The 25,574-nt window shown below is 34.2% G+C and overlaps 3 protein-coding genes and 1 non-coding gene across 6 annotated transcripts; 2 read left to right on the top strand and 2 right to left on the bottom strand.

Moving 5' to 3' along the window:
* Window positions 1–462: 462 nt before the first annotated feature.
* On the top strand, window positions 463–4,138 carry LOC104118853 (glutathione S-transferase-like). The gene is made up of 3 exons (XM_009630230.4): window positions 463–709; window positions 1,211–1,259; window positions 3,493–4,138. The coding sequence occupies exons 1-3, from the start codon at window positions 563–565 to the stop codon at window positions 3,999–4,001; spliced, it is 705 nt and encodes a 234-aa protein (XP_009628525.1). The 5' UTR covers window positions 463–562; the 3' UTR covers window positions 4,002–4,138.
* Window positions 4,139–5,140: 1,002 nt separating this feature from the next.
* Window positions 5,141–5,211, top strand: TRNAG-GCC (transfer RNA glycine (anticodon GCC)). Its single transcript has one exon. It is a non-coding gene; the product is annotated as a tRNA-Gly (tRNA).
* A 715-nt stretch (window positions 5,212–5,926) lies between these two features.
* Window positions 5,927–10,554, bottom strand: LOC104118852 (protein C2-DOMAIN ABA-RELATED 4-like). 3 transcript variants are annotated; one of them, XM_009630227.4, is made up of 4 exons: window positions 10,397–10,554; window positions 8,131–8,471; window positions 7,192–7,287; window positions 5,927–6,470 (listed from the first exon to the last, which is right to left on the bottom strand). In XM_009630227.4, the coding sequence occupies exons 2-4, from the start codon at window positions 8,302–8,304 to the stop codon at window positions 6,180–6,182; spliced, it is 561 nt and encodes a 186-aa protein (XP_009628522.1). In that variant the 5' UTR covers window positions 8,305–8,471; window positions 10,397–10,554; the 3' UTR covers window positions 5,927–6,179. The 3 variants fall into 3 exon arrangements, with proteins under 3 accessions (XP_009628522.1, XP_009628524.1, XP_018634009.1); XM_009630229.4 differs by having other exon boundaries at window positions 8,131–8,344; window positions 10,397–10,537; XM_018778493.3 differs by lacking the exon at window positions 8,131–8,471 and having other exon boundaries at window positions 10,397–10,548.
* Window positions 10,555–13,196: 2,642 nt separating this feature from the next.
* Window positions 13,197–24,839, bottom strand: LOC104118851 (geranylgeranyl transferase type-2 subunit beta 1-like). Its single transcript, XM_009630226.4, has 10 exons — window positions 24,632–24,839; window positions 22,917–22,970; window positions 22,165–22,315; window positions 21,821–21,937; window positions 21,450–21,516; window positions 21,111–21,259; window positions 15,135–15,268; window positions 14,957–15,055; window positions 14,396–14,471; window positions 13,197–13,476 (listed from the first exon to the last, which is right to left on the bottom strand). The coding sequence occupies exons 1-10, from the start codon at window positions 24,749–24,751 to the stop codon at window positions 13,382–13,384; spliced, it is 1,062 nt and encodes a 353-aa protein (XP_009628521.1). The 5' UTR covers window positions 24,752–24,839; the 3' UTR covers window positions 13,197–13,381.
* Window positions 24,840–25,574: the final 735 nt, after the last annotated feature.

The raw sequence follows: 25,574 nt of genomic DNA, 5'->3' as shown, positions 1-25,574 counted from the left end.
TCAAAAGCCGGTTTTTGCAACTTTAGTCATGTATGCCTCAAATTGGTTTGTGAAATGACTAAACTTATAAAATTTTATAAACTACGAATATGCCTTAGATAGGGTTAAATCCAAAGTTGGCTATCTGTGCATTTTCTCCTCGAAACAAGCAACATTCTAGTTATGCGGCTCCTCTTAATAAATTTCCTCACCCTACATTGGATGTAATATTGTAACAGTTTATTTTGAAAATATTTGCTAAAGTGCACTTTACTAATCTTTTATTTTCTACATCAATTATCCTAGTAAACTTTTAAGTATATGAGATGTGAGTGTATGTGTATAATTAGAAAAAAGACCAGAAAAAGTATATTAAAAAAAAAGGCTAATTTGATTTGGTTTATTGATTCAACAATGTTAATTTGGTCTTTTTTAAATTTTTTTAAAAATCGACTCAAACCAAACCACCTAAGCACTAATATGAGGTGCATATATTACACCTATATATAACACCTGCCTTCTACTTGTCCTTTCATATTTGTAACACAATTATTCAGCAAATTTTCTCTAACAATATTATATAATGGTAATAAAGGTTCATGGTCCAGTCCAGTCACCGGCGGTGTTGAAAGTGATAGCGTGCCTCAAAGAGAAGGAGCTTGATTTTGAGCTTGTTCATGTTAATTTGCCTGCTGGTGATCACAAGAAGGAACCTCTCATTTCCCTCAATGTATGTACACCTTAAACCTAGCTAGTACCTTTTTCATGTCCTTATCGTGACTCCATTCGCAAGACTTAAGCCTGAAACATCTGATTAAGAGTGAACGAACTTTTACCATTCTATCACACTCGTTGGTGGTGAATTCAATTTTATATATTCACAGTGTTTTAAATTATTTCATATGCATATGTGTGTGTGAGATCTCTATTACTACATGTTGATAATTCCATTTATTTTCTAATTATCTTGAGGTTATTAGTGCTTGTTGTTACTGCTTTCTTTTCATCTTTCCTTGAGTCGAGAGTTTATCGGAGACAGACTCTCTACCCTCAAGGTAGGGGTAAGGTCTGTGTATACATTATCTTCCCCAGACCCCACTTGTGAAATTTTAGTAGAGTTTTTTTTGTTGTTGTTGTGTGTGAGTCGAGTCAAAAATTGGATGTAATTGTATGTCGACAGCCTAAATCTGATCAGATTACCAACTTAATTAAATTTCTCTGGTTCATGCAGCCATTTGGTCAAGTTCCAGCATTCGAAGATGGAGATCTCAAGCTTTTTGGTAAGTTAACTTTCCTTTGCTACACAATGATAGAATAAGCATAATTTTATTATATGTATATACTTTTTAAATGACTTTTATCTATGCACACATAAAAGCTGAAAGTAATAGATTGAAATGAACTCAAAGAACCAGAAGTGGACCCTAATTTGAAATTTGATGGGTCAATATTTATGTTCTTAGCTTAGTATCTGTCGACAATTTTGTAATTTTGTATATATATATTTGTTCTCCGTACAAAATATATTTGGTTTAGGTTGAACTCGTTGAAACTACATTGCATCTGTGTCCACAAAACTCACCCTAAATTCTGCCTCTCCTGCACACAATCGCACCCATCATTTTAAATTCTTTTTTGACTAGTATAAGAACCCGCGCGCGGATAATTTGACAGAATATTAATCTTATAAAATTATGATCTAATATATCATATTAACTTAATAAATATTAGTTGTATTTTATTATTTAATATAGTGTACAAAAATATAGCACAATCTATACAAAATTAAAGGATACACATCATATTGTAATCAAATAAATTGTTTGATCCTTTTATTTTTATTATTGAATTAGCAAGTACTTAGTACTATTAATAATTCTCTTGAGTGTTATTTATTTATCTTTTATTTTTTTTAACTAATTTAAAATATAAATATCATAAAATTATCTCTACCCCATCTTTTCGTACGTTCCTTTCTGCTGTAATACTTATTTGATTAGTTTTTAAATTTTGTAGTTTATTAAAAATTTAAATAATGTAATATTTTTTTACTAAATTATAATTTTGAATTCATCAAAAGTATAGGGAGATGATATATATATATATATATATATATATATATATATATATATATATATATATATATATATATATATATATATCTTAAGATGTATATATAGTATATAAATCGAATATAGCTTATATATCAAATGAAAGTTTTTTTATTTTTTTATTTTAAAATAATTCTAAAACTCCTACTTGAAACTACTGCACAATTTGAATGGATAATTGTTTGATCCTTTTATTTTTATTATTGAATTAGTAAGTACTCAGTACTATTGATAATTCTCTTGAGTGTTATTTATTTATCTTTTATTTTTTAACTAATTTAAAATATAAATATCATAAAATTATCTCTACCCCCTCTTTTCGTACATTCCTTTCTACTGTAATACTTATTTGATTAGTTTTCAAATTTTGTAGTTTATTAAAAATTTAAATAATGTATTTTTTTTTACTAAATTATACTTTTGGATTCATCAAAAGTATAAAGAGATGAATTTATATATATATATATATATATATATATATATATATATATATATATATATATAATATCCTAATAGTATCTTTATATTTTTGTATTTATCATTTGAATTGAATGTTTCTTTATTTTTTTATTTTAAAATAATTCTAAAACTCCAACTTGAAACTACTCCACAATTTGAATGGATAATGTTTATTATATATTTTCATTTTTTTATTATAGCTAATTTTATATATATATTTTAAAATATTTGTAAAGCTTCAACTTGAAACTACTCCCCAAATTGATGGGTAGTTTATTTTCATTTTTTTATTATATATATTTCCATTTTTTTATTATAGCTAATTGTTTTTCTTTTTTTCCTTTTTTTTTAATTTTAAAATATTTGTAAAACTTCAACTTGAAATTACTCCCCAACTTGAATGGGTAGTTTTTTTTTCCTTTTTTATTTTTATTTTTTTATTATAGCTAATTATAAGATATCTTTATTTATTAATTTAAATAGTGTAACCAATTAATTCAAAATTTAAAATTCAAAGGTTTTTAATTAGAAAGGGAATAACCAAAACTATTCCCCAACTTGAATAGGTAGTTTTTTTATTATTATTATTAATATTTTCGTTTTTTTATTGTAACTAATTTAAATTTTTCTTATTTTTCGTTTTTAAATTTTAAAATAACCACTCTAACTTGAAACTACTCCCCAATTTGAATGAGTAGTTATTTTTTTATATTTTCGTTTTTTTTAAATATAGCTAATTGTAAGATATCTATATTTATTAATTCAAATAAAGTAACCAATTAATTCAAAATTTAAAAAGATTTTTTTTAGTTAAAAAGGTAGTTTATTTTGTCTTAATAATGCCACTTGGCCTTTTATGGTTATACCAATTGTCTTAATAATGTGATTTTGCCTCTGCTTTTATTATATATAGATTTATCAATATTGATATCTAAAAATGCAGAGTCAAGGGCCATTACACAATACATAGCACACACATATGCAGACAAAGGGAATAAACTTCTACCCAATGATCCTAAGGAAATGGCAATCATGTATGTATGGATGGAAGTAGAATCAACAAAATTTGACACACCAGGTTTCAATCTATCCTTTGAGATAGCTCTTAAGCCATTATTCTTTGGCGTGGCGACAGATGAAGCAGCAGTGACAGAGAATGAAGAAAAACTTGGCAAAGTTCTTGATGTGTACGAATCAAGACTTAAGGAGTCAAAATATTTGGGTGGAGAAAGTTTCACACTAGCAGATTTGCACCATATACCTGTTGTAAACTATTTGATGGGGACTAAAGTTAAGAGTTTGTTTGATTGTAGACCTCATGTTAGTGATTGGTGTGCTGATATCTTGGCAAGGCCAGCTTGGTCTAAGGCACTTGACTATTTGAGTGCAGAAACAGAGAAATTACCACATGAATATGGCCTATGTATCAGCAGGTTAATAAACATGGGCTAAAGTTAAAGATTTTGTTTTAGTTTTGCTTTATGTTATTTGCTTCTTTTTTTTTCCCTTTCGTCCTTTGTCTTCAGTAGTGTGTGTTGAGTGTGTCTGTGTACTCTTTTTCGAGAAATCAAACTTTCCATATTATCTGTTGTCTTTGCTATTATTACGAGTGTTTATCTTTAATATATTGTATGAAAGGCCTTCAATTGCATTACATATAATCTCAATTCATAAATTAGAAATGAATACAAAATTTGGCGAAGAAAAACATGTAATATCAAGTGACTTGGTTAGTAGGCGAAAATGACAATATATAATGACATCTTGTGGAGTTTAACTACTATATAATAACAACGTCAAATAATTTTTATATTATCAGGTCACTTAGAAGACAAGTAAAGTAATTATTCATGACACGTGAAAATATTCATTTGGAAAATAAAGTAGATAATTTGCTACAATAGGTTGGATTACACTCAGTGAGTCACAGTGTAAAATTTTTTATCTTACTAGGGTATATATGTTAAATTTTGTTTAATTGTTAAGACCGTCTCATTTTGAAACCGAACTCATTACATTTTTAGCCTACCAATGCTATACTATTCGACACGGATCTGGATGTTTTGCGTCGTTTCGATCGTCGTGGCCTATTTTACTTGCTCTATTTCTTGATCGACGTCAAATAAAGAGCCTTAACAAAATATACAATAAATTTGAGATTAGTGAATGCTACGTCCAGCTGTTTCTATTGATCACCACCAATAATAAGTTCTTTTTGCCATTGTTGACGGACTAGAAGATCAATTTCCACATTATTCGTTAATGGGAAGCATTGAAGTCCCTATACTACGAGAATGAGGAGAAAGAAAGAGATTGATAGAACCGCACTACCAATGGCGAAACTAAGAATTTTTTCAAGGGTATTCAAATTTGAAAGAAGTGAAAAAATATTCCCGACAAAGGGTGTTCAATATGTTTTATATACCTCTAAAATGTAATATTTTATCTATATACATAGTACAATTTTTTGATGAAGCATGTGGCTTCGCCACTGCATAGAGCTTAAATTATGTCATTTTCAAAGCTTTTTCCTTTCCATCTCCTTTCCAAAGAGGAGAATTATATATAGTATGAGGTTAACTCTCAACCAAGCACCAGTGGTCTAGTGGTAGAATAGTACCCTGCCACGGTACAGACCCGGGTTCGATTCCCGGCTGGTGCATATCTTATTTCTTTTTCTTCTTTTACATATTGTTTTTTGTGCTCAGCAAAATACCTTTCAGCTTGTATTAGGTGGTTTATATGGTTCGATTCTGAGATGTTTTTTAGGACACAAGCAGAATAGTGTCTTTTCTCTTTTGGCTTTATGTAGTAACCTGGAAAGCATAACCTAAGTAGACAGCATGTTAGAATTCCTAGCTCTCTCATTTTCATGCTTTACATTAATAAAATTCTGATTACCTAACAAAAGAGGGAGAAAAAAAAAGCCTAGTTCTCAAATTGAGCACCTTTATCCATCCTCTTGACGATACCAGCAATAACCTGAAACATTGGTATCGAAATCAAGCATTGGAGACTGAGGCGGTGCCGGGATTTCAAAGTTATAGGTTCTAAATTTTAGAACGACGATATTAAATGCTAATAACTGAATTTTAAATTTAATATTTGATCATATTTAATGAATTATTTAGTAGTATACTATTTGAGCAAAAGTAACTGAGTCAGACCGAATCCGTATTCGGGCTTCTAGCTCCGCCCTTGATTGGAGAAGTAACAGAAAAGGAAAAAGGAAAAAAAGAGTTAAGAACACTGAATGTTAAACCGTGTATATGTTCAATGCTAGTATATATTTCAAAAGTCAATAACATCCCAGAATATAAAGATGAAAGACAATAAGTTATGCATAGAAAAGAAAGAAAACGTATACAACTTTCTGCAAAAAAATGCATTATCATTATTACAGCATACATAACAAAAGTAATTCCAGGGAATTACATAACCAAAAGAAAAAGTTCAAACCCCATATCCAACTAAGCTACAATTCTTGTGCACATAAGTGCAGAGTGAAGAGGTCTTCATCAAACTTGACCTATATATATCAAACTCCATTACCATATCCCACAAACCATTAAATTGTAGAAGCAGAAAAGAGTTTTTTAAGCTATAGACAACAAGATATATCGGCGCATTCTACAAAATTTTACTGCCAGGGAGTTCAATCCACTGAAGTTGGAGTTCAACTTCTCCACATTCAACATTTCTCAACCTTAGGATCATATCTTGAACAACCTTATCATCTTGCCATACAACTCTACTCTCTTCGGCGAGGCAGTTTGTCCTACAAGGCAGTACTCTTGTAATTACAGTGCCAGATGGGAGACCATCTAAGTTCATTTTTAGAGCCTCTACAAATGGTTTTATGTCAAATTCTGCATCTCCCATTTTGTCGTCCATGCTGAACGTGTCGTGATCATAAACAGTCTGCAAGTAGATATAATAAACAAACATCAATCGATCTATCAAATGCTTCTTGATCCCAAATTATTTGTGATCGAATATAGATTCGTTCTATTCTTTTATACTTTACCATTATAGAGTAATTAGTCATGTTAATACCCCCGAAAAGCAGGCGAACAAAGAATGTTGGAGACATAATGAAGTAAATAAAAATGTGTTCTCTCTAACAGCTTAAGCTTTTAGATAAAATGGTCACACACTTCAACATGGTATCAGAGCAGGCATAGTTCGTGGGTTCGAGTCCCACCGCCACCCAATATCAAAAAGAATTTTCACGTACTTGGCTCATAAAAAAGAATCAAGTCCGCACGTGAGGGAGCGTGTTGGAGATATAGTGTGTTCTATCTAACAGCTTAAGCTTTTAGACGAGATAGTCACACATTTCAACATGGTATCAGAGCAGAGGTCCTGAGTTCGAGGCCCCACCGCCACCCTATATCAAAAAGAATTTCCATGTGCTCAGCTCATTAAAAAGAATCAAGCCAGCACGTGAGGAGTGTGTTGGAGACATAGTGTGTTCTTTCTAACAGTTTAAGTATTTACATGAGATGGTCACACACTTCAACTAAGAAATTAATGACGAGGAATGTTGTTTTGTTATGCTACTAAATATATGTTCTGCTTTCATAAAACTAAAAAACAGATATTCTAGGTATTTTATGTTATATGTAGCAAGATAATATACCAGCTTAACAGGAAGAGTGGGATCAGAAACAGAAAGGGTCAATTCTTCATTCCACTCAGGATTAATATCCTTCTTTATAACTCGCGTCTTCAGTTTCTGCAATTAAGTTAAAACGTAAGCAAGTCCAAAATTTGTGTTAGAGCAATTAATATAGGCTACATATAAAAGAGAAAAAAATTCTTGTAACTGCCAAAATCCAAGTTCTCAACCAAACATCTTCCAAATCCCAAACAGCTTAAAATTTACAAATTAGCCAAAGCCATGAATGAAAAGAAGAGCTAGATGTTGGGTTTTTTCCAGGAGTTATCCTGTAGTTCAATAAATAGCTGCTTTAAATCCTTCATTTTCAAAGCTTTACAACTCCTACTGAACCTGAATTACGAGTATTCAGGGAATATTTTATATGCAACAGAACAGTATATGAAAATTACAGTGTATGTTGATCCAGAGACGGATCCGGTATTTTAAGCTCGTGGGTTACTACAACGATCTCAAGTTAATATACATGATAACTGGACCAACTAACTCGGTTAACTATTCTTATACTTTTAATGAGTTTTTTTAGTACAATATAGGGTGTATGAAAAAGTTTTTGGGTTCACGTAAACCCGTAACCTTTGCACTATCTCCGTCCCTATGTAGATCAATACTATTTTTATGCGTATATCTTAATCTGAAATATTGTTAATAAAATTCTTGATTTCGCCGCTAATTGTACGTATTTATGACCAGGTGTATGTTTACAGCTGCTTTGAAACATATCTAGAAGTAGAATCTAGAAATTATATTATCCTATAAAAAAAAGGCAGTTCGGTACTAGACCACAAGGGTATCCTGCATTTTTGCAAGAGGTTGTTTTCACGGTTCGAACACGTGACCTCCGATGGAAAACTTAAATTAAAATCAAGAGAAGTATATAAAGGAGGGAAGAAATGAGACCTGTTTTTTACCCATCTTGACAACACAATAAGGATCACTGGTTCGAACATCACGAACAGCAAGGTTAACTCCTCTCTTTATTTTGATTCTCAGAAGTCCCAAAAGGTTGTCCATTAATGATTTTGTTGCACTTGCTGCTCCTTTGCTGTCTGGTGTTTTTGGTGATGACTCCATGTCTTTTTTATCTTTAGCCTCCCCTCCTTTATATTATATACTAAAAATAAATATATGTATAGTATTATAATTAATATTATGAACGTACCAAATTAATTATTGGTTCTTTTCACTAACGTTTTTCACGAACACCCTTCCCACCAACTCAAACTCGATATCTGTCAAATCTACCACACCAAAAAAAAATTAAAAAAAATGGAGTTATTCGAAAAGAAATAATTAAATAGTGGAGTTGTATGTTAGACTGTTACGTAGCATCAGAATCTCCCGAATATAAAATGAGAATTACACTCTTACTTTTGAATACCTTTTAAGAAAAATATTTAATAACTTAATAATAAAAGTTTTTGTGTATTACTAATTTTTTGTCTTTCTTCAAATGTCCCACTTAAATTAATTCTTTACTACTTGAAACAGTAAGAGTAAATCAGAAAAAAATTAGTTTACTTTTTTTATTATAAAACATAATAAAGGGCAATGTTGTGCACTAAGCTCTCGTTATGGGCGGGATCCGGAGAAGGGCCGGACCACAAGGGTCTATTGTACATAGTCTTACCCTGCATTTTTACAGAAGGCTGTTTTCACGGCTCGAACTCATCATATGTCATCAACTCTACCAATTATATCAAGCTCACTTTTTTTTTATGAAACATAATATATTTTATATAAAATTTAATTTGCTAAAAAGATTAATAATGGACGAAAGATATGATAGGACAGCACAAAAAGTGCAGAGATAAAACGTTACTCTTTTCTTCTTAGGGCCCATTTGTAATAAGAATCTTTCTTAAAAAAACTTTTGGTCTACGCCGCGTGATGTCGTTTGGTAGGGTGCATAAGATAATGTAAATATGGTGTATTAATATTGCTCGTATTAGTTATGTTTGAATTAGTTATGGTGACATATTTCTTATCTATTGTTTGGTTTGATGTATTAAAGTATTGCACAATTTCTAAAAGAATTATTTGTTTTCAAAAATGCCCTCAAAACCAGTCCTTCACTCTATCTTTTTAAAAGAAACATATGTTGGAAAATGTTTTAATATGAAAATTTTTTAAAAAATTTATTTGATTTGTCTACCTATATTGTAGTATAGAACTAAATATTTATTTATAAAAAAGAAAATATGCTAAGTATTTATTTATTTACTAGGGATATAATTTTATTTCTCACTATTTGGATTATTTTAAACTTGCATTAATATAATAGCATATTTTAGTCAAGCATAAATTGCGAAGGACAATTTTGTCTTTAACTAAGATAATGCATGCATTAATACTCATTGCATTTCTAATACCATGGTTTTCCATGCATTAGTTATGCGCATGATAATACCAAATAAGGTGTATAACTAATCCTTGCATAATTAATGCATAGGTTCAAAAAGTATACCAAACAAAATATTATTAATACACAAAATTAATGCATGCATTATTTTATCTTATCTAGCAAACTACAATTTAGAAATGAGCTTAGCAACGACCAGTCAAGTGGAACAAAGAATCTTAATCCATTTTGGAAAGAGATCTACCCACAAATCAAATCACAATGACTTGACATCTTTTATCTTTAATAATTAAAGTTGACTAATAATCAACAACAATAATAAAAAATTTAGTGTAATTCACAACTGAGGTCTGAGGAAAATAATATGTACAGATTTTATCTCTACCTTAAAAAGATAGAGAAGTTGTTTCCGACATATACTAAAAAATTTACTAATGCATCCAAATAAAATAACCCCTTAAATAAATATAATTGGCCTAAACAAGTACTAATGTCAATGTTAAAAATAATTTATAATATAGTTGCATGCAACTATCAGTTCTCACATGCTGATTCAATTGATGTGAATGCTACTCGTTCTAATGAATAAAAATATATAATTGGATAGTGATTAACATTTCATCAAACTTTGTTAAACACTTTTCATGGTGGAAAAAAGAATAAAGAAATAAAAATTCCAATGCTTCCTTGACTCTAAAGATGGCAACAAAATCCCAAGTATATCTCTTTTCTCAAAAACAAAAATTATAATCTTCTATTACATTAGGAGATCAAGAATAGAGAGAATGTTCATGTAAAACTTACCATGATTACGTTACAGGCGCTCTGACTTCCGAATTATAGAAAGAAGAAAGAGAAGGGTGTTGGAATGAATATTTATTATTTGTTCTTATTGAGGGAAGGTGCAAAGAGAAGCAAAAGACGAATAGTTATTTGACAAACGAAATTTCAAGAAATAAGAGTTTCAGTTGGCAATGGTTGGTGTCTAATATGTTTCATGCTTAATTCTTGTCCACTAGGCAAACGGATAAAGCGATATGACATAGTCTTTCTATCCATGTTTTTCTCAATTTATGTTTGAAGAAGCTAAATGATTAATCTCTTAAGATTATTGGGAAAAAAAGAATTTAAGTTTTTATCCACGAAAATATTAAAAATAATTTTGAATGATCACGTAATTTGATCGAGCGATTTTAGCAAGCTATTTAGTATCCTTTTCTAGTTATCAACTCATACTTAGTTTAAATACTTATCTAGAGTAGATAGTTCTTTTATTTTAATTATGTATGTATTTCTTTACACCGTCCATCACGAAGGAAAGGACAGTCGGGTGCATAAAGTATCTTGTATTCACATAGGATCCGAGGAAGGGCCGCACCTCTAGGGTATGATGTAGACAACCTACCAAACGCAAGCATTAAAGATGTTTTTCCAACTCGAACCTGTGACCTATAAATTACACGGAGACAACTTTATCATTCGTCATGGAAGATTAAAAAGAAACCACTCTAGCTATCCTTAATAAGTAGTTCTCATTTTCTATCTATTATCCAATTATTCTTCGTTTTCAGTTGAGTAAGATCAATGGCTTAAATCTATCTCCAATAATTCTTGTTGGCATCTGTATCGAGTAAGAAATCAACTTCATTTGAGGCAGTATATGGAATCTATGGCTTACACAAAATTTTTGGTAAGCAGTCTCACAATTAATCGGTGGAGTCCATTACTTAAATGATTACTCAACTATCCGAAATTATTTAGTCTAGTCATCTTTCTTTCGCTTATAACAGAAAAGTCACTTAACCATGCTTGTGACACTCAAAAGGTCACTCAACCAGATTTCTCAAACTTTTCATTATCAAATACCTATTTTACCCTCTAAATTATCAACTTTTATCCTTTAATATTATAATATTTTAATCTACATTATGGACTAACTTATAGAAAATAAGCTTTATTTATAAAATAAAAAATTAGTTTTCTAGCATATACAATGTAGGAATAGTGAAATAATTAAGCATAATACTCAAGAATATATAATGTATATTATAGAAACAACTTTATTTTAAATAATTATTTTTTATATTACGTGCATGGAATATATATATATTATAAAACATTTATTTTCTTTCATTATGATGTGTAAATAAATTTTTGAGTTTTTGTTGTTAATATCAAAATTATTATTACAAATAAATTATTTTTTACTATGATCAATATTTTATTATTCCAACATTATATATGGGTAAAACAATTTTATTTTTTTAATTTATAAATAAAATTTAATTATTCTATAGGTAAGTCCATAATATAAATTAAAAGGAGAAAAAAATAATAATATTAAAAAGTTTTTTAAAAAAAGATACAAGTTGATAATTCAGAGGGTAAAATAGATATTTGGCAATCAAAAGTTTGGAAAATCTAGTTGAGTGACCTTCCGAATGTTATAGGCATAGTTACGTGATTTTGCTGTTACAAATGGAAAAATGATGACTTTAGTAGGTAATTTCGAATAATTGAGTGACCATTTGAGTAATGGACTCTTAATCGATGGATACACCTTCGTTTCTAATTGCTTGAAAGTTAGTAGCGGATACTTTTCAATTCCAAACAAAATTGAAGCGGGTTAATGTCAATCCTTTATAATTGTTTTGTTCTATTCAGACCCAAATAATCCCAATATCAGTATGTTTGTAAACTATTTCTTGTAAATATATGCTTCCTTTTTTGGCTTTTGCCGTCACAGTTTTTATTTTTTATTTTATTTTTTTGGGTACTTGTTTGGATTTTTGTTGTTTAAACATGAACTTGTATGTTTGAACATTTATTTTGGACTCCCCTCTCCTCACCCGTACCCCCAAGTAACCCTCCATAAGTAACTCGGGTGTGTTTGGTAGGAAGGAAAATATTTTTCAAAAAATATTTTTTAATTTTTTCATGTTTTGTTGGCTAAAATATTTTGAAAAATATTTTAATCATGAAATTATTTTCCTCCAATTGAAAAAAAATATTTTCCCTATAAAAAGAAGGAAAAATATTTTCTAAAACTCTTTTTCAATCACGGATACGAACCTTGGCACCAACTAAAACTTAGTATATTTTTCTAAATGAACTAGAGGTCACATAAACTAGAGGCTAGACAATTTGAGGCACATACTTTGACACACTTTCTTTTCCAAGAATGTGTATTCTCCCAAGTTCAGTTCCTTGCTATATCAAATTCCAGATTGCCAACACTGTTAAACTCAAAAAATAGGATGCACAAGCAACAGTAGTTCAAATTTGGACATCGAGTTGCTTAAATAAAAGCCGAAATATTTTAGAGAGATGTGCAAGAAAATTCTAATGTGATTTCAGAGAAAATAAGGTAATCAATACTCTAATTTCCATTTATGAAATTCCATTCCCAAATTACTTTAACATAAATCTTTTCTAGGAATATTAATTGAGCAAAGATTTTATAGTCTTATGTGTTTAACATAGGAAGTCCTAGAAACTCTATGATTACTTACTGTTCGAGGGTGAAAGAAGCACAAGGGAAACCCACGATGATATAAAAAACAAAACACAAGAATGCAATCAAGAGCCCGCAAAGACACGAAAGTATGTAAATGGAGACAACATCATGTATATATTAAACTGTTTCTCCGACTTTCACCAGAACAAGAAAGAGATAAGACCAATCTGCCCAGCACCGGCAATGAAAACAAATGCTTCAGTTCTTAGTAACACCAATCACCTTCTCCAAATGACAAATTTTCGGTAATCTCATATCAAAAGCAAGATCCATTATTTCCCAAGGATAACTTTATTTACAACACTAACAGGCAAGGCATAAGCAGGATCTATAGGTTTCAGCCCTGGATATTCAAGAAGTGAAAGCCCTGCAGTGCAAAAAATATAAAGGAATAAGTTATAACAATTGAGGTCAGAAAAGTCAAATTTAGCCATTGCCAACAATTGGAAAGAACAGAAGTAGCTGTTAAAAAAAGTTTCCACAAATATCTTCCCTATAAAATTTGCTTCTAGTTTTATTACTTACAAAGCCTTTTGCTTTAATTAATAGGAAGTTATGGAAGCCAAGAGTAAAATACTGCACCAGTATAAAAACAGTTGACAACTATGCATGTACGGTCTCTATGAAAATGTCTCGGCAAGTATAAAGAAGCTCATTCAATAACGAAATTAGTAATGCAGTTAAAACTTTAAATCAAATGGATCAAAAGGAGTTCACTTAATAAATCTGTCTTACTATTCCTCACTTGCCTTTTAACATATATTTATACCATCTAAAATTATCTTGGATGTAGAAGGAGTCACGCATTGCAATCTCTTTAGAAACAAACATGTGATGCACATTATATTCCTAACCTCGCCACCCCTCCACCAGAAAGGTTGGCATCATTGATTGAATTGCTAATGCACCCATGGCGGGCGTGTTTGTAAACTCATGATCATTAATCAAGTTCATGGCTAACAAACGCATGTTGGGTGTTATTCCAAGATACCACATTAGTAGTCAGAAAGGTTGGCATCATGGCTCAAGTTAATGTGAATGGCCTATTATGAACACCATTGTTAGCTCAGAATCTTACAGGTAATGACTCGTGTACCACAACACATCATGTAACTGACAAATGTTTTAGATCAGCTTTTTATATTCTAAATAGGACTTCCAAGCTTCCATCTTTCAATTCGCATCAGATATGAAGTTAGCATGCTCAAAAGCATGATGTCCACCATGTCATTACAGATAAAAATACGCTAAGCATTTTGCAATCAGCATGGTCAACTAACTCTTACCAGCGACTCCAAAGTAAGTGTGGAAGACATCAACCGCATCATCTGGCCTATCTGAAATTCCACCCTTCTCTTTATCCTACATTCACGAAGGAGTTGAATAAGTTGATGATGGAGTTGTACAATTACATGAAAATATGATATCTATGGCCAAGATTCAAGTAGTGTTGTCAAAGGCGAAAAGCTCTAAAAACCGCTCTAGGTCTATTGAGGCTTTAAGCGCAAAGCACACTTAAAGTATGGGCTTTAGTAATAAAAAAAAAGGCGCAATGAGGAAAAAGATAAAAATATATGTAATCCAAGAAAAAAATAACAAATTCATTCATAATGTTTTCCTTAACACTTATACACTTATTGCCGATTATATTTGTTGTTTAGTACTGCTCGATTCAAGATAGAACTCCTGGGCAATGAGGCACATTAGTGCCTTGCCTACAGTGAAGTGCAACTTAAGCGACGCAACGTGCCCTCCTCGAGTTTCTCTGAGCTTCAGGGCTGAGCGCCTTAAATGAGCCTTGACAACATTGGATTCAACTAAAAGAAATGGTCAAATTCAGATGTAACCTGACAGTCCAAAATAAATTTTGCAAGCTTCTCCTTGTCGATCCAGTGCACTCTGTCAATCATGATTAAGCTGGAAAGAACCCACCAAGAGTAGCAGACCTGAGAGGAAACAACAGGAATATCAATAAAGCTCAAGTAACATGCAAATAGAAATTTCAATTTAGCAAGAGTAACTAACATCAGGAAGCTTCTCGGGACGCCCATTTAGACCTCCAGATTTAACTTGTCTTTCGCATAACCACCAACCAAGGAGGTCCTTATCAACATGATGCAGAGAACCAGTTATAGCAAGAGCTCCCACACAACAGAAAACTGCAATGAAGAGGCATAGTAATGATTGCAGTCCAATAATGCAGCAAAAAGTGACTTATATATGATAAGAAGACTAGCGAAAGATGGAAACTAAATGTAACACAAAGAGCTTAAAAACCAACAAATAGCCGAAAAAGATGGAAACTAAATGTAACACAAAGAGCTTAAAAACCAACAAATAGCCGAAACATTGATCCCTCCCTCTAACTTTTCACCAATAATATGGCTTTTAACTAAATGTTATATAGATTGACTGATTAAAGAAAAAGATTTTACTACAGAAAAACTAAATCCTCCAGGAAACCCTATTTGTTCCATGCAAAAGAAGAGACAAGCAAAATAGAAGGATTTTTATTTCATTCTCACTTTTTTTTACATCAGTTGTTTCACCAATCTAGGACCTACAAACGGATAATTTATCTCGACTGAACGTTTATCAAAAGCAGATAATGACCATAAACAGTCACCGTGCTCTATCCATTGCTCGTGACTGTGAGAAGGCACGGGAGAAAATATGTTATTGATATATTGAATGAATGAATAATACTACACAAGAGGTCCTTATTTATAGCTATACTATACAAGGACATACTACTCCTCTACCAATGTGGGACAATACTACACTATATACATGCTGTAAATTAATACTCCCCCTCAAGCCGGTGCATACAAATCATATGTACCGAGCTTGTTACATATATAACTAATACGAGGACCAGTGAGAGACTTGGTGAAGATATCTGCAAGTTGATCATTTGACCTCACAAACTTTGTAGCAATCTCTCCTGAAAGTATCTTTTCTCTGACGAAGTGACAATCAATCTCAATGTGTTTAGTTCTCTCATGGAACACCGGATTTGATGCAATATGAAGGGCAGCTTGATTATCGCACACAAGTTCCATCCGACTGATTTCACCAAATTTCAACTCCTTGAGCAATTGTTTGGTCCAGACTAGCTCACATGTTGCCATAGCCATTGCTCGATATTCTGCTTCTGCACTAGACCGAGCAACTACATTCTGTTTCTTGCTCTTCCAGGACACCAAATTTCCTCCTACTAAAACACAATATCCAGACGTAGAACGTCTATCAGAAGGTGATCCTGCCCAATCAGCATCTGAGTATCCAATGATCTGCTCATGACCTCGATCCTCAAAGAGTAACCCTTTGCCTGGAGCCGATTTTATATATCGAATAATGCGGACAACTGCATCCCAATGACTATCACAGGGAGAATTCATAAACTGACTTACCACACTCACAGGATAGGAAATGTCGGGTCTAGTCACTGTGAGATAATTTAATTTTCCAACCAGCCGCCTATAGCTTGCAGGATCGCTAAGCGGCTCCCCCTGTCCTGGCATAAGTTTAGAATTCGGATCCATCGGAGTGTCAACAGGTCTGCAACCTATCATCCCCGTCTCCTCAAGAATGTCTAAAGCATATTTTCTTTGAGAAATAACAATACCTGAGCTAGACTGGGCAACCTCAATACCCAGAAAGTACTTCAATCTGCCTAGATCCTTAGTTTGGAAGTGCTGGAAGAGATGCTGTTTCAGGTTGGTAATACCATCCTGATCATTGCCAGTAATAACAATATCATCAACATAGACTACCAGATAAATACAGAGACTTGAAGCAGAGTGCCGATAAAACACAGAGTGATCAGCTTCACTACGAATCATGCCAAACTCCTGGATAACCGTGCTGAACTTACCAAACCAGGCTCGAGGAGACTGCTTTAGACCATAAAGTGACCGACGCAAGCGACATACAAGGCCACGAGACTCCCCCTGAGCAACAAAACCAGGTGGTTGCTCCATATAAACCTCATCCTCAAGATCACCATGAAGAAAGGCATTTTTAATGTCCAGCTGATAGAGGGGCCAATGACGAACCGCAGCCATGGATAGAAAAAGGCGGACTGAAACCACTTTAGCCACGGGAGAGAAGGTATCACTGTAATCGAGCCCAAATATCTGAGTATATCCTTTAGCAACAAGACGGGCCTTAAGTCGATCAATCTGTCCATCGGGACCAACTTTGACTGCATAAACCCAACGACAACCAACAGTAGATTTACCTGAGGGAAGAGGAACAAGCTCCCAAGTACCACTTGTATGTAAAGCAGACATCTCGTCACTCATAGCCTGGCGCCATCCTGGATGAGACAACGCTTCACCTGTAGACTTAGGGATGGAAACTGAGGACAAAGAAGATATAAAAACATAATGGGGAGATGACAGACGATGATAACTCAAACCGACATAATGAGGATTAGGGTTAAGTGTGGTCCTTATACCTTTCCGAAGTGCAATCGGTGTACTAGGAGCAGGGTCCGCAGCAGGACGAGAACCAGTTGGGCCTGATGGAGGACGCAAACGACGATGATAAGTCAAGAGTGGTGTTCCTGTGGCCGGGGAACTAGGGGGAACAACACTAGACTCCTCAACGGTTGGTATGGATGAAAACTCTGTGGTCGAAGGTGGAGGAGGAGCTATAGTAAACTCCTCAAAGGTCGGTATAGGTAAGACCTCAGATATATCATGGTGGTCAGCAGAGGTAAAGAAAGGTTTAGACTCAAAAAATGTGACGTCAGCTGACATAAGGTACCTACGAAGATCTGGAGAATAACAACGATATCCCTTCTGAACACGAGAATAACCAAGGAAGACACACTTGAGAGCACGGGGAGCTAACTTATCTTTCCCAGGGGCTAAGTTATGAACAAAACACGTGCTCCCAAAAACACGAGGTGAAAGAGAGTATAAGGGTGACTGGGGAAACAATACTGAATGCGGAATCTGATTCTTGATGAGAGATGAAGGCATCCGATTAATCAAATAACAAGCTGTGAGAATTGCATCGCCCCAAAAACGCAACAGAACACGAGATTCAATTAGAAGTGTGCGAGCAGTCTCAATAAGGTGCCTATTCTTTCTCTCAGCAACCCCATTTTGCTGAGGGGTATAAGGACAAGATGTCTGATGAATAATTCTCTGAGAAGTCATAAATTGCTGAAATTGAGAAGATAAATATTCTAAGTCATTATCACTGCGAAAAATGCGAATAGAAACACCAAATTGGTTTTTGATTTCAGCACAGAAACTCTGGAATATAGAAAATAACTCAGAACGATCTTTCATTAAGAAAAGCCAAGTACATCTTGAATAATCATCAATGAAACTGATAAAGTAACGAAATCCCAAGGATGAACTGACTCTACTAGGACCCCATATATCAGAATGAACTAAGGAGAAGACAGGCTCTGCATGACTCTCAACGCTACGCGAAAAGGAGGCTCGGGTATGTTTCCCAAGTTGACACGACTCACAATCTAATGTAGACAAACTAGATAAACTAGGCACCATCTTCTGAAGTTTGGATAAACTCGGATGTCCTAAACGTCTGTGGATTAGATCTGGAGGATCTGTAACTAGACATGTTGTGGAAGGACTGAGTGAGTTAAGGTAGTAAAGGCCTTCTGATTCACGTCCTGTACCAATTGTCTGTCCCGTACTGCGGTTCTGCATAATAAAAGAATCGTCAATAAAGTATATACCACAATGGAGGGCACGAGTCAAACGACTAACAGATGCAAGACTAAAAGGACAGCCAGGGACATAAAGAACGGAATCTAGGGTGATAGAAGACAAGGGATTAGCTTGTCCAACTCCTTTTGCCTTAGTTTGACATCCATTGGCTAAAGTAACAGTGGGAAGAGACTGTGAATATACAATATTTGACAAAAGTGATATATTACCAGAGATGTGATCAGAAGCGCCGGAGTCCATGACCCATGGGCCAAGAGTGCTAGACTGGGAAACACAAGCAAAAGAATTACCAGAAACAGAAGTATCAGTCTGAGCAACTGAGGCTACTTGTGGAGATGTCTGCTTACTTGCTCGATACTGAAGGAGCTCATTATATTCTTCTTTAGATAAAGAAAATCCTTGGTTACCTGGAGTCTCGGTCTGAGCAATGTAAGCATTTTTGGGTGGACGACCATGTAAGGAATAACACATTTCACGAGTGTGTCCAAGATTGTGACAATAAGAACAGTTGGGTCTAGATCTTCCAAAACGACCTCCTCCTCGTCTATGCTCCATAGTTTGAGATGCCCGAACATCCATTGTCTGGGATGCAAGAACAGAGGAATCAAGTATCTGTGATGAGCTCACTGGTGGACTTGGTGCTGCAGCAAGGCGGAGTAATCGAGAGAATAATTCATCAACTGTCGGGACAGACGGACTAGCCAAAATCTGGTCGCGTACTGAATCAAGATCATTAGGAAGTCCAGCGAGGGTAAGAACGAGAAACATCTTCTGTCGCTGCTCTTGTTGTTTTTCCACACTAGCCGAAACTGGCATCAACTTCTCAAATTCCTCCATGACTGCCTGTACTTGACCCAAGTAAGTAGACATATCCAATTCCTGCTTCTTTAAGTTTGTCATCCGTGATATCACATCATAGAAGCGAGATATGTCATTAGTGTATAAGGTGCGTGCCTTTGCCCAAACCAAATAACATGTCTGGAATGGACGAAACAAGGGCATCAACTTGGAATCAATAGATCGCCACAAGATGCTACATAACTGAGCATCGATTTTTGCCCAAAGTGCTATTGCCTTTTCATCTCCATCGCTAGACTGTTTGATTAGATGATCTTGAACACCTTGACCTCTACACCATAACTCGACAGATGAAGCCCAAGCTAAGTAGTTTGAACCTCCCATTAAAGGTTCCGAGGTAATAATAGCACTAGAGTTTCCAGAACTCATGTTTCTAGACCCAAAAGCATCAAATCCCAAAGACATTGTTGCAAATTATTACCAAATAGGAGAAAGAATCAACTGTAATCCACTTAAACAGTGTACGGAAACACAGAAACAGAATACTGAAATACTGTAGCTGCCGGAATCTACTGTAGCTGTCGGAATAGTACTGTAGCTACCGGAAAAAATTCAAAGTTGTCGGAATGAAATGAAAACAGTATGGGTAGGATCGGAATTACCAGGCGACCCAACTGTTCTGAAGGAAGATTTTCAAAAAATGGCCGGAAGTGGTCGTACGCGCCGGCGCGTGAGCTCACGCGCGTGAGCTTTTGGTGGCGCGTGGAGGCGCGTGAGGCTGCTTCTGCCGGAGTTGTTCACTGGGGTTTGGTCGCCGGACAGTGACGACTCTTGTGGTAGTGTTGGATTTTGCACAACACTGACAGAAATGAAGCAGATAGAAAACAACCTTAAAAAAAAATACTGATTTCTCTTTCCCGGAATCGCTGGAATTTATGCACAGCGATAAGTCTCTCACAATTGCTCTGATACCATGTGAGAAGGCACGGGAGAAAATATGTTATTGATATATTGAATGAATGAATAATACTACACAAGAGGTCCTTATTTATAGCTATACTACACAAGGACATACTACTTCTCTACCAATGTGGGACAATACTACACTATATACATGCTGTAAATTAACAGTGACTATTTCAAATCTTTTGACAACTTGAAATATCATGCAACACCAGTACCTTCTACTGATGATTTTATCGCTTTACTTATTGCCAACTAATCCTGGTTTCTGGTAGAAGAGCTTATTGTCTTGGTTGTTGATCTAGATATCAAATGATAGCGCGCTATTATGGGACACTAATCACAATGTCTTAGGAGCAGAACCCTTAAGTGGAACATGAAATGTGGAAATCTTGCCAAAAAAAATGCGTCTGTGGAATAGAAACAAAATTAAAAAACTCAAATAAGATAGGGGCTCTTGTTCGTGTTTCAGTTCAAACAACTATCGGAAGTATGGTAAAATTCATCATTTCTTTGTTCCACATACTTTGCCCAGCATGAGATTCTGCTCCGGGTGTGCATCCAAATCCACCATCCACATTCTTGCAACTTACAATATATTTCACTGCTTTTCCAACATCAATTTTATCCAACTGGCGCAGCAGTGCTAGAGAACAGATTGCAATGTAAGAGAACCTAAAAGAAGACTTAATTTAGGTCATACCATTCTCAAATGACTGCTAATATTAGTTTCCAACAACGAATATCTAAAATTATAGCTAATCCCCGCTAGAATAAGAAAGATTTAAGGGGGATAAAAAGAAACGAATTCTACATTGAAGCATGCTGAAATACGTAAACAGTAAACAAAATGAGCAGCTATTACCGTGTGTCAACTTCACCCCACATATCACCAGAAAAGGATCCATCTTCATTTTGCAGGCCTGCAATATCTGGCCGAAAAAGTCAAGTTTATCCTTGGTTACACAGGATTCTCAATTGGTGTCTAATGGACTCAATGCCAATTAATTAATTAATATTAATCAACTGATGAGTGCCTTCTACAACAGTTTCACCATATTTTAGGTATCAAAGAGCAATCCTACCAAACGAGCCAAACATATCCAAGTACTGGTTTCTAAGTAATCGGCAAAAGCAATCAATGCTATTAGTGCTACAGGTTCATACATATAGATGAGATCTAAAGAGATCCATGGACAGAAATTCTGCTGCAATTACAGACATGATGAAGGATACAGCTTGACACCTTATCAATGTCAAGAACATGTAGTTTACCAAATAGGGCCAAGACTTGAATAGCACTAAGTGTATACAGCATATGCGGATCATGTCCAATGTTACCACCAAATCCACCTGCATATTAGACAAATGGAGAAGTGAACTTTTACATAAAGATCATGTAGAGTAACTTAATCCAACAAGGGAGAGTAAAAGAGAAAAAGAGAAAAAGAACAAAAAAAAGATGGGCATCCTTTTAAAGAGCAGCTGGCAGATTAGCTGCAGTGAAGTATGACAGTAAAGTTGGAAATAGGCCCAAATATTTACTGTCACAAAACAAAATAAAGTGCAAGAAAACACACCGGATTCGTGTTGGCACTGCATGACCCATGAAATAACTTCATCTTTATCCACAGCATCAAGCTTTCCCAAAATATCAAGAGTTGTCAATCCCCAGTATGCCCCATTTAACCTCAGATGCTCCATCACCACAGATTCAAAATCATCTTTCCTCTGAAGTTATATGAGCACATTTTAGAAATAAAAATAATATCATACATACTTATATAGAGATACAGTAAGCAACAGATCCACAAAAAATCAATTATTAACTATTTGACTCATCTTAAACGTAAAATACTTGCATGTCACGCCACATTTATGAAGTTAGGAGATTGATTTCTCCTAGAGTTATTGGGCATTCTATGTGCTTACTAACTATCACGTAGACGTCTACTCCAAACACTACTGGAACTCAAAGATGAGTCACAAGTTACAACTAATACAATATTTGAGGAGAAAAGCCATGAAATGATATTAGTGCCAATTTAACATAAACCAAATATCTTGGACAAACTTTAGGCTCTACAACATGAATTAATTGTTCCGAATTCCATTTAACTTTTGCCTATTTTATTAAGAGACTATTTGTCTTCCAGTAGTATGTTTGAGCAGTGCCACACAAATATGATCATAAGAAGCAGATACTACCAGCCACATGCGTACCAGAACAATGATGCAGATGGAAACTTTCCGGTGAACAAGTAATACAATAACAGATATGGTATAAGATGAAAAGGAAAAAGAATAAGTAGATGTGAAACAAGATGAGTACCTTTTCAACTGTTAAAATGTACGCAACATGCCTTTCCACCTGCAGTTCTCCCATCTGCAGTTATTATGGCACATAAGTTAGATTATGATAATAGCCTAAGTGTATCAAAGCAAAAATTATTAACCCAAAACAAAAGGTTGAACCCCATTTCATAATATTCTATTGTCAAACTTGTAACTCAGCTCTGCCAATACCATATGACTGAGTTTCCTGCTGTATCATTGACCCAAAGGTCCAACCAAATAATGCTAAAAGGATACTGTAATATCCAAATTTACAAGTATAATGAAAAGAACATTGTCACAAGAAAAGGACATTTAAGTAGCGTTAAGTTTCTTGTAGTGGAGACATCAACATATTTGCTCTTATCCAGAAAATAAAAAGAGGAAAAGCAAAGTAGGATCCAACTTCGTCAAAGTTCTAAACTCCAAAAACCATGGAAACAAGAAAGAGTCTAGTTTATTGCCGCTGTGCTAACGAGTGTGAACACCTCCTTTCCTGTACATTTTAAAATCAGTTGTAAAAAGGGTTCTGCAGCCAAGGGAAAATCAGAACAATATTTGACTCATCCAAAGGGCTCTACAGAGTTACAACCAAAAAAGTGTAGCTCGCGCAAATGGTCTACTAGGATGGAAAACTAAAACGCTATATATTGAGACACCTTTTTAGTTTCTAAAAGCTTGTAAAATACTCTCTGAAAACCTAAATTGCTCGGACATGGGTACGGGTGTTCAACTCTGGTGTAGATCTAGAGGTCGGATCCTTCGAGATATAAATTCTAAGATTCAGGGATATGAATTCTAGTACGGATACGGGTGCGAGGATCTGGCTAAAAATAATTCAAAAATATAAAAATATAAAAATATCTCTAAATAATGAGAAAATTTGTGAAACATTTACGTATAGCTTGTAAAGTGTGGATTTCTTTTTTATTCTCAAGTTGTAGATAAGTAAAGGATTGATTTCCTAGATAAAGTATGCCATTTCCTTCAAATTTATCCTAGTTTTGGTTCTCATCTCGAATTTTTCCATCGGTCATGGTCAAAGTACCCAAAATTATTTGAGTGGATCCGAAACGGATCCCATACCCACAGCCATACTAGTGTCGTGTCGACAAAGGTGCGGCACCTAAACTGCCGTGTCGGAGCAACTTAGGTGAAAACTAAGACAGACATATATTGAGATATGGGAAAACGAGTTAGAAATGATTAGAGAAAAGCTTGAGACAATGCAGGAAGGAGTTTCTAGGTTATAGTATTATGATTGTTAAAAAGTGATCACTGAGAACACTTGCTATTTCGCCGCCCAGCTTGAACCTTGAATATGCTTCATTTGAACAGCAGATTCCTTTGAATTACAGTCATTCAATTCTACCTATCTTGAATCAAGCAATTCTCAACTGGCATCAAGTCGAATGTCTCATCAGTGACCTTGAGGACAAGGTCAATTTCAAATTAATTGGTCGTCACATGAGGGGCATTTGCAGTGAAACTATTGTGGGGAACCGTTTAGCCATTAGATTTCAATTTCAGTTTCTAATTTGTAATTTGAGTTCGTTGATTCATAGAAAATCAGAAAATTTGTCCCTAAATTCCATTTATGTATTTTGATTCATCCGCCAATATGCAGGGATCACATATAAGTTAGCGAATACAAGGGGTTTTTTTAATGTTATGAATTGATTACAAGTGAATATGAGAAAGAGGGAAACTTACATCACCGGGAAAAAAAGAGATTGAATTCGCCGGAGAAAGATCAGAAGCAAATCGCCGACGTTGAGACTCTGAAACGGGTCGGTTCTTCAATCCCAAATGAGGATGCCTCTCATGGGTCATGTGAAATCAGCCCAAAACATGACCCAAATCCATTAGATATTGGGTCAATTTCGAAATCCATCCGCCTAAAGAAACTGAAATTATTATTAATAGGAATTTTTACCTAGATATACTTCTTTGGATAAATATTTATTATTTTTTTGGATTTCTTAAAAATTATATATATATATATATATATATATATATATATATATATATATATACACACTAATATTCATATACAAAATCATGATAAAAGAAGGATACCTTACTCTTTATGCAGTGTTGATCAATGTTTTTGTTGTTTGCTAGCTGCCTTACATATTCGTTTTCGTGTGTGACAATGATGTCGTGGTGTTTCAATCTTGTAGTTTCATTTGAAGTCTGTAATAGTGAGTAACCCAACTTGTCAAACCTTAGATTCTATTTGGTGTGCGCAAAAAGAAAATTTTGGACTTAATTTTAGTATCAGCATCACAATCAAAATGACTATTTAGTTCATATATGTTATAAACATCGTTAAGAACTTTATTTACAGTCATTAAAAAGTTTCAACCCTCTAAATTCGAAAATTGGGTTTGGTAAAATGATTTTTTATTTGAATTGGGTGTTGTTGTAAATGATTGTGAATATCTTTTAGAGTTTATATCATAATATTTAGGGAGTTTAGTGAAGATTAAAGTTGGTTTTGGTTGAAAAAAATAATAAAGTACAACTAAATTGCATGTGTTTGTGTCATGGGCTGCTTTCCATCATCGACACATGACCCCTTGGACGCGCCCCGTGGCGTCCCGACAAGCCTCCCAACGCCTAGCGCCACGGTCGGCCCCGTGGTCTCGGCAGC

This window comes from Nicotiana tomentosiformis, chromosome 12, assembly GCF_000390325.3.
Source record: "Nicotiana tomentosiformis chromosome 12, ASM39032v3, whole genome shotgun sequence".
In the NCBI taxonomy this organism is placed as follows: Eukaryota; Viridiplantae; Streptophyta; class Magnoliopsida; order Solanales; family Solanaceae; genus Nicotiana; species Nicotiana tomentosiformis.
Note: the sequence above shows the minus strand (reverse complement) of the source record. Positions and strands in the feature narration are given on the sequence as shown.